Here is a 10,006-nt window from a genome sequence, read left to right on the forward strand (position 1 = left end):
CTTCTGTTTGGCACATTCTGACCTCTAACCAGGCTAGGGGAACCAATATGATGCTGCTTTGTTCATGTTGTCAAAGCCTTCATCAGGTCTTGAACTAAGCCAACTGGCTCAGGGGAACCAATATGATGCTGCTTTGTTCATGTTGTCAAAGCCTTTATCAGGTCGTGAACTAAGCCAACTGGCTCACTTCCTGTATCTGACAACACTGTCATGGCTCTAGAATCGGTATTTCTGATGCATTTCATTGACCAGTCATCTGTACAGTGTGAGTCAGTAGCGTTAACAGGGCTCAGTTGTCTGAGCCTCGTGTTGGAAACCGAACACAGCGGATACATGAAGATGTTCTGTCAGAGGATGTGGTTTTGGTATGAGAGAGCAAGGGGAAGAGAGGGGGAGGAAGGGAGGAGTCTGTTCTCTCTCTCTCTCTCTCGCCGTCTCTGGGAAGAACCAGAATAGATGAGCGACAGGTGAGCGTATTGGAAGGAGGAGAGGACTGAGGTTAGGATCCAGTTGTTGTTTTAACTTGTGTTTTTAGAGTGTCTTGGGAGGATGGTCTGTGTATTGGAGACAATGCTTTGATGAGAGAGAAAGCGAGGGATGATGGAGAGAGATGAGACTGAAGGCTACACTCGGACTTCCTGGTATGTTCTCTTGTTTCCCCTCACTGAGCTCTCTCTTTCCTCTCTCACCCTACCCGATGTCACATAGAGCATTGTTACCAGGTTTTGTCTGCTGGGGTTATTAAAATGGACCTTGTTCCAATATCTCAAATGCCTATCCTACTTCCTACTTCCTTGGTCTTACTGACTATTGAAGATGGACCAGACACTTTTACTTTTTCATGTCAGAGCATATTAGAGATACAACAAGGAAGAAGTGAGAGGAGGGCTGCATGTTATTAGTATTGGGACGAGGCCCTGGAGGAGGGCTGCATGTTTGTAGTATTGGGACGAAGCCCCGGAGGGCTGCATGTTAGTAGTATTGGGACGGGGCCCTGGAGGAGGGCTGCATGTTAGTAGTATTGGGACGGAGCCCTGGAGGAGGGCTGCATGTTAGTAGTATTGGGACGGGGCCCCGGAGGAGGGCTGCATGTTATTAGTATTGCGACGAGGCCCCGGAGGAGGGCTGCATGTTAGTAGTATTGGGACGGGGCCCTGGAGGAGGGCTGCATGTTAGTAGTATTGGGACGGGGCCCTGGAGGAGGGCTGCATGCTAGTAGTATTGGGACGGGGCCCTGGAGGAGGGCTGCATGCTAGTAGTATTGGGACGGGGCCCTGGAGGAGGGCTGCATGTTAGTAGTATTGGGACGGGGCCTGGGGTTCGTCTTAAGGTGTAGGTGGTTTCCTGGTTTTACTTCTCACTGCGCTTTCTGTCTTCTGCTCTCATGACCATATTAACAATGACGTGCAAGTTTAACATCATTCTGTCTCTTGTCCTTCTGTGTCTGTTTGATGTGTTTTGTAGGTCTGATGTACAAAGGGCTTCCCACTCCACCAGCCCCCCAGACCATGCAGGAGTAAGTTTATCATTGTTGCTTACCCCTAATGTGAGCAGGACATTCATCAGGGGACCCCCCCCCCCCCAATCATCATAATCAGAACCAAGTATAGTAATAAATAGTAATAAATAGTCTAAATAGTAATAAATAGTCTAAATAGTCTACAAGGAGAAATACCTTTTAATAAGGCTGTCCTCTTGGCGTCGGAGATAACATTTAGCGCTTTTCAAACTCATTTCCTGCTAAATCCACACAATTTTTTTTGTCACGGGGCAGAGAGAGATTTGCTGTTGCAGCTTTTGAAGCTAAATATCCTGCAATTTCTACACATTTTGCCACGAGGCAGAGAGATTTGCAGTTTTAAAGCTTAAAGAACAGTACATTTATGTTATTGAAAACAGTACTGTGGATACCGATATCCCTATGAGTTCTCTCATCTGCTGTTAGCAATATTCATTCCAGTGGTAATTTGTGCTATGATGCTATTTTTGGTTTATTTTTTACCATTTTAATTGAAAACAATCACAGTCAGGTACTTCATAGTTATCACAGTCAGGTACTTCACAGTCAGGTACATCATAGTTATCACAGTCAGGTACTTCATAGTTATCACAGTCAGGTACTTCACAGTCAGGTACTTCACAGTCAGGTACTTCACAGTCAGGTACTTCACAGTCAGGTACTTCACAGTTATCACAGTCAGGTACTTCACAGTCAGGTACTTCACAGTCAGGTACTTCACAGTCAGGTACTTCACAGTTATCACAGTCAGGTACTTCACAGTCAGGTACTTCATAGTTATCACAGTCAGGTACTTCACAGTCAGGTACTTCATAGTTATCACAGTCAGGTACTTCACAGTCAGGTACTTCACAGTCAGGTACTTCATAGTTATCACAGTCAGGTACTTCACAGTTATCACAGTCAGGTACTTCACAGTCAGGTACTTCACAGGCAGGTACTTCACAGTCAGGTACTTCATAGTTATCACAGTCAGGTACTTCACAGTCAGGTACTTCATAGTTATCACAGTCAGGTACTTCACAGTCAGGTACTTCATAGTTATCACAGTCAGGTACTTCACAGTCAGGTACTTCATAGTTATCACAGGCAGGTACTTCACAGTCAGGTACTTCACAGTCAGGTACTTCACAGGCAGGTACTTCACAGTCAGGTACTTCACAGTCAGGTACTTCATAGTTATCACAGTCAGGTACTTCATAGTTATCACAGTCAGGTACTTCATAGTTATCACAGTCAGGTACTTCATAGTTATCACAGTCAGGTACTTCATAGTCAGGTACTTCATAGTTATCACAGTCAGGTACTTCACAGTCAGGTACTTCATAGTTATCACAGTCAGGTACTTCATAGTTATCACAGTCAGGTACTTCATAGTTATCACAGTCAGGTACTTCACAGTTATCACAGTCAGGTACTTCACAGTTATCACAGTCAGGTACTTCACAGTTATCACAGTCAGGTACTTCATAGTTATCACAGTCAGGTACTTCATAGTTATCACAGTCAGGTACTTCACAGTTATCACAGTCAGGTACTTCACAGTTATCACAGTCAGGTACTTCACAGTTATCACAGTCAGGTACTTCACAGTTATCACAGTCAGGTACTTCACAGTTATCACAGTCAGGTACTTCACAGTCAGGTACTTCACAGTCAGGTACTTCACAGGCAGGTACTTCACAGGCAGGTACTTCACAGGCAGGTACTTCACAGTCAGGTACTTCACAGTCAGGTACTTCACAGTCAGGTACTTCACAGTCAGGTACTTCACAGTCAGGTACTTCACAGTCAGGTACTTCACAGTCAGGTACTTCACAGTCAGGTACTTCACAGTCAGGTACTTCACAGTCAGGTACTTCACAGTCAGGTACTTCACAGGCAGGTACTTCACAGTCAGGTACTTCACAGTCAGGTACTTCACAGTCAGGTACTTCACAGTTATCACAGTCAGGTACTTCACAGTCAGGTACTTCACAGTCAGGTACTTCATAGTCAGGTACTTCACAGGCAGGTACTTCACAGGCAGGTACTTCACAGTCAGGTACTTCACAGTCAGGTACTTCACAGTCAGGTACTTCACAGTCAGGTACTTCACAGTCAGGTACTTCACAGTTATCACAGTCAGGTACTTCACAGTCAGGTACTTCACAGTCAGGTACTTCATAGTTATCACAGTCAGGTACTTCATAGTTATCACAGACAGGTACTTCACAGTCAGGTACTTCATAGTTATCACAGACAGGTACTTCATAGTTATCAGAAATGATTTGATATTGATATACTAATCACTTTGAGAACCCCTGATTGGTGTCTGTCACTAAGTCAGTTTGTGTCTGTGTAGAAAAAGAGGAAGCAGGATCCAGGTTCTGAGGCCATCGTCAGAATCACAGAGGACAGAGTGAGTGAAGCCTCAGAAGCCTATCTACATCTTGCTCTCTATCTCTGTTATACACGTCCCAGGCTCTCTCTTTTCCTCTAGCTGTTTCTCTCTCTCTCCTTCTCTTCATCAATCTCTTTCTCGCTCTCTGTCTGTTGTAGCGGAAACTGAGCGTCGCCTCTGTAGCCACAGACTCGAACAGAGACAGAAACCTCAGCAGAACAGGCTGTTGAGACAGAAACCTCAGCAGAACAGGCTGTTGAGACAGAAACCTCAGCAGAACAGGCTGTTGAGACAGAAACCTCAGCAGAACAGGCTGTTGAGACAGAAACCTCAGCAGAACAGGCTGTTGAGACAGAAACCTCAGCAGAACAGGCTGTTGAGACAGAAACCTCAGCAGAACAGGCTGTTGAGACAGAAACCTCAGCAGAACAGGCTGTTGAGACAGAAACCTCAGCAGAACAGGCTGTTGAGACAGAAACCTCAGCAGAACAGGCTGTTGAGACAGAAACCTCAGCAGAACAGGCTGTTGAGACAGAAACCTCAGCAGAACAGGCTGTTGAGACAGAAACCTCAGCAGAACAGGCTGTTGAGACAGAAACCTCAGCAGAACAGGCTGTTGAGACAGAAACCTCAGCAGAACAGGCTGTTGAGACAGAAACCTCAGCAGAACAGGCTGTTGAGACAGAAACACTGAACACTCTGTTCATCTCTGCTCTCTGTCTCTACTGAATCGTGTTTTCCTCTCCTCGTCGCCGATAGCTGAACGGACAGGATTATGTTTTCATTATGGTGCTCACACACACGCACGCACGCACGCACGCACGCACACACACACACACACACACACACCACATTTCTCAGTCTAAACACACTAGTGTTGCATTTTTTTTTTTTTTTTATAACTTTTAATAGTAAAATGTGTGAATAGTCCAGTCACTAATATTAAATAGATTGGGTTTCAGTCACTAATATTAAATATATTGGGTTTCAGTCACTAATATTAAATAGATTGGCTTTCAGTCACTAATATTAAATAGATTGGCTTTCAGTCACTAATATTAAATAGATTGGGTTTCAGTCACTAATATTAAATAGATTGGCTTTCAGTCACTAATATTAAATAGATTGGGTTTCAGTCACTAATATTAAATAGATTGGGTTTCAGTCACTAGCAGCTGTAGTAGACGTGGTAACTAAGTGTTACCGGCAGCCATTTCAGATTTGACTCAACTCGTCTTCCTCTTCCTCTTCTAGAGACTCGCACAGGAAACAGGAACTGAGCCTGCAACAATATCTTCTGTCTCTGTCCCTAGGCCATCTCTCTCTCGCCATCTCTAATCTTCTGTCTCTGTCCCTAGGTCATCTCTCTCTCGCCATCTCTAATCTTCTGTCTCTATCTCCCTCCAGCTCATTGATTGATTGATATTATATATATGTATATATTTATATTCTGGTCTCTGACTTTGCTCGTTCTGATATTTCTTAATTTATCTATTGTCTGGTTTAATCATCTTGCTGCATGTGTACGTGACCAGTAAACTTTGATTTTGACTGACTTCATTCTCTTCTGTGATTGGTTATTTCTGGCAGGACGACGAGGATGATGACGATGATGACGATATGACGTCAGACCTGATGAAGGACTCTGAGGTATGTGTGCTGTATGACGTGTCAACCATGGGGAGGTGTAGTCTAAGGGGATGATGTCAACCATGTGGAGGTGTAGTCTAACGGCTAGGGGGATGACATCAACCATGGGGAGGTGTAGTCTAAGGGGATGACGTCAACCATGGGGAGGTGTTGTCTAAGGGGATGCCGTCAACCATGGGGAGGTGTTGTCTAAGGGGATGACGTCAACCATGGGGAGGTGTAGTCTAACGGCTAAGGGGATGACGTCAACCATGGGGAGGTGTAGTCTAACGGCTAGGGGGATGACATCAACCATGGGGAGGTGTAGTCTAACGGCTAGGGGGATGAGGTCAATCATTGGGAGGTGTAGTCTAACAGCTAGGGGATGGCGTCAACCATGGGGAGGTGTAGTCTAACGGCTAAGGGGATGACGTCAACCATGGTGAGGTGTAGTCTAATGGGATGATGTCCACCATGGGGAGGTGTAGTCTAAGGGCTAGGGGATGACATCAACCATGGGGAGGTGTAGTCTAACGGGATGACCTCAACCATGGGGAGGTGTAGTCTAACGGCTAGGGGGATGACTTCAACCATGGGGAGGTGTAGTCTAACGGGATGACTTCAATCATGGGGAGGTGTAGTCTAATGGGATGACATCAACCATGGGGAGGTGTAGTCTAACGGCTAGGGGGGTGACGTCAACCATGGGGAGGTGTAGTCTAACGGCTAAGGGGATGATGTCAACCATGGGGAGGTGTAGTCTAAGGGCTAGGGGGATGACATCAACCATGGGGAGGTGTAGTCTAACGGCTAGGGGGGATGACGTTAACCATGAGGAGGTGTAGTCTAACAGCTAGGGGGATGAGGTCAACCATGGGGAGGTGTAGTCTAATGGCTAGGGGGATGACGTCAACCATGGGGAGGTGTAGTCTAACGGCTAAGGGGATGACGTCAACCATGGGGAGGTGTAGTCTAAGGGGATGACGTCAACCATGGGGAGGTGTAGTCTAAGGGGATGACGTCAACCATGGGAAGGTGTAGTCTAAGGGGATGATGTCAACCATGGGGAGGTGTAGTCTAACGGCTAGGGGATGACGTCAACCATTGGGAGTCGAGGTGTAGTCTAACGGCTAGGGGGATGACGTCAACCATGGGGAGGTGTAGTCTAATGACTAGGGGATGATGTCAACCATGGGGAGGTGTAGTCTAACGGGATGACGTCAACCATGAGGATGTGTAGTCTAACGGCTAGGGGGATGACGTCAACCATTGGGAGTCGAGGTGTAGTCTAACGGCTAGGGGGATGATGTCAACCATGGGGAGGTGTAGTCTAACGGCTAGGGGGATGACGTCAACCATGGGGAGGTGTAGTCTAAGGGGAATGTCAACCATGTGGAGGTGTAGTCTAATGGCTAAGGGGATGATGTCAACCATGGGGAGGTGTAGTCTAACGGCTAGGGGATGACGTCAACCATTGGGAGTCGAGGTGTAGTCTAACGGCTAGGGGGATGACGTCAACCATGGGGAGGTGTAGTCTAATGACTAGGGGATGATGTCAACCATGGGGAGGTGTAGTCTAACGGCTAAGGGGATGACGTCAACCATTGGGAGTCGAGGTGTAGTCTAACGGCTAGGGGGATGATGTCAACCATGGGGAGGTGTAGTCTAACGGCTAAGGGGATGACGTCAACCATGGGGAGGTGTAGTCTAATGGCTAAGGGGATGACGTCAACCATGGGGAGGTGTAGTCTAACGGCTAGGGGGATGACGTCAACCATGGGGAGGTGTAGTCTAACGGCTAAGGGGATGACGTCAACCATGGGGAGGTGTAGTCTAATGGCTAAGGGGATGACGTCAACCATGGGGAGGTGTAGTCTAACGGCTAGGGGGATGACGTCAACCATGGGGAGGTGTAGTCTAATGGCTAAGGGGATGACGTCAACCATGGGGAGGTGTAGTCTAATGGCTAGGGGGATGAGGTCAACCATGGGGAGGTGTAGTCTAACAGCTAGGGGGATGACGTCAACCATGGGGAGGTGTAGTCTAAGTGGATGACGTCAACCATGGGGCGGTGTAGTCTAAAGGCTAAGGGGATGACGTCAACCATGGGGAGGTGTAGTCTAACGGCTAAGGGGATGACATCAACCATGGGGAGGTGTTGTCTAAGGGGATGACGTCAACCATGGGGAGGTGTAGTCTAACGGCTAGGGGGATGAGGTCAACCATGGGGAGGTGTAGTCTAATGGGATGACGCCAACCATGGGGAGGTGTAGTCTAACGGCTAAGGGGATGACGTCAACCATGGGTAGGTGTAGTCTAACGGCTAAGGGGATGACGTCAACCATGGGGAGGTGTAGTCTAACGGCTAAGGGGATGACGTCAACCATGGGGAGGTGTAGTCTAACAGCTAGGGGGATGACGTCAACCATGGGGAGGTGTAGTCTAAGTGGATGACGTCAACCATGGGGCGGTGTAGTCTAAAGGCTAAGGGGATGACGTCAACCATGGGGAGGTGTAGTCTAACGGCTAAGGGGATGACATCAACCATGGGGAGGTGTTGTCTAAGGGGATGACGTCAACCATGGGGAGGTGTAGTCTAACGGCTAGGGGGATGAGGTCAACCATGGGGAGGTGTAGTCTAATGGGATGACGCCAACCATGGGGAGGTGTAGTCTAACGGCTAAGGGGATGACGTCAACCATGGGTAGGTGTAGTCTAACGGCTAAGGGGATGACGTCAACCATGGGGAGGTGTAGTCTAACGGCTAAGGGGATGACGTCAACCATGGGGAGGTGTAGTCTAAGGGGATGACGTCAACCATGTAGGCTCAGGGGATGTTCCGCGTCTCTGAGGTACTGTATGTTCCGCGTCTCTGAGGTACTGTATGTTCCGCGTCTCTGAGGTACTGTATGTTCCGTGTCTCTGAGGTACTGTATGTTCCGTGTCTCTGAGGTACTGTATGTTCCACGTCTCTGAGGTACTGTATGTTCCGCGTCTCTGAGGTACTGTATGTTCCGCGTCTCTGAGGTACTGTATGTTCCGCGTCTCTGAGGTACTGTATGTTCCGCGTCTCTGAGGTACTGTATGTTCCACGTCTCTGAGGTACTGTATGTTCCACGTCTCTGAGGTACTGTATGTTCCGCGTCTCTGCAGGAGCCCAGTAATAAAAGGGTTAAGCCGGTGGGGAAAGGGGGAGGAGTCACAGGCATCATCACCCCAGTCAAAACACCTGCCCTGAAACGCCTGGGAAAGAGCATAACGGTAACACACACACACACAGAGAGAACACACACACACACAGAGAGAACACACACACACACAGAGAGAACACACACACACACAGAGAGAACACACACACACAGAGAGAGAACACACACACACACAGAGAACACACACACACACAGAGAGAACACACACACACAGAGAACACACACACACACACAGAGAACACACACACACAGAGAGAACACACACGCACACAGAGAACACACACACACACACACAGAGAGAACACACACACACAGAGAGAACACACACACACAGAGAACACACACGCACACACACAGAGAACACACACACACACACAGAGAACACACACACACAGAGAACACACACGCACACAGAGAACACACACGCACACAGAGAACACACACGCACACAGAGAGAACACACACGCACACAGAGAGAACACACACACACACACAGAGAGAACACACACACACACAGAGAGAACACACACACACACAGAGAGAACACACACGCACACACACAGAGAGAACACACACACACACAGAGAACACACACGCACACACACAGAGAGAACACACACGCACACAGAGTACACACACGCACAGAGAGAACACACACGCACACAGAGTACACACGCACAGATAGAACACACACACACACACATGCACAGAGAGTACACGCACGCACACACACGCACATATCTCACTGGTCACCATAGCAGCACCCACACATAGCCTATTCCTATTCCTCCTTTGGCCGCCTTTCCTTCCAGTTCTCTGCTGCCAATGACTGGAACAAACTGCAAAAATCTTCGAAGCTGGGGTCTTATATCTCCCTCTCTAACTTTAAGCACCAGCTGTCAGAGCAGCTTACAGATCACTGTACCTGTACACAGCCCATCTGTAAATAGCCCATCCAACTACCTCATCCCCATACTGTTATTTATTTTATTTATTTTGCTCCTTTGCACCCCAGTATCTCTACTTGTATACTCATCTTCTGCACATCTATCACTCCAGTGTTAATGCTATATTGTAATTATTTCGCCACTATGGCCTATTTATTGCCTTACCTCTCTTATCCTCCCTCATTTGCACACACATAGACTTTTTCTATTGTGTTATTGACTGTGTTTGTTTATTCCATGTGTAACTCTGTGTTGTTTGTGTCGCACTGCTTTGCTTTATCTTGGCCAGGGTGTGGTTGTAAATGAGAACTTGTTCTCA

At 47.5% G+C, this 10,006-nt stretch overlaps 1 protein-coding gene across 3 annotated transcripts in view; it reads left to right on the plus strand.

The window, feature by feature from the left end:
* Nucleotides 1–404: 404 nt before the first annotated feature.
* The window catches only part of arhgef3l (Rho guanine nucleotide exchange factor (GEF) 3, like), a 21,501-nt gene continuing 11,899 nt past the window's right edge, over nt 405–10,006 (plus strand). Inside the window, exons 1-5 of one of the 3 annotated variants that reach the window (XM_064921994.1) lie at nt 405–641; nt 1,465–1,516; nt 3,864–3,920; nt 5,493–5,552; nt 8,685–8,792. In XM_064921994.1, the coding sequence (XP_064778066.1) occupies nt 598–641; nt 1,465–1,516; nt 3,864–3,920; nt 5,493–5,552; nt 8,685–8,792 (321 nt within the window). In that variant the 5' untranslated portion in view covers nt 405–597. The remainder of the gene's footprint in view (nt 642–1,464; nt 1,517–3,863; nt 3,921–5,492; nt 5,553–8,684; nt 8,793–10,006) is intronic. The other 2 variants (XM_064921995.1, XM_064921996.1) reach the window with 2 other exon arrangements.

This window comes from Oncorhynchus masou, chromosome 18 (assembly GCF_036934945.1).
Source record: "Oncorhynchus masou masou isolate Uvic2021 chromosome 18, UVic_Omas_1.1, whole genome shotgun sequence".
In the NCBI taxonomy this organism is placed as follows: domain Eukaryota; kingdom Metazoa; phylum Chordata; class Actinopteri; order Salmoniformes; family Salmonidae; genus Oncorhynchus; species Oncorhynchus masou.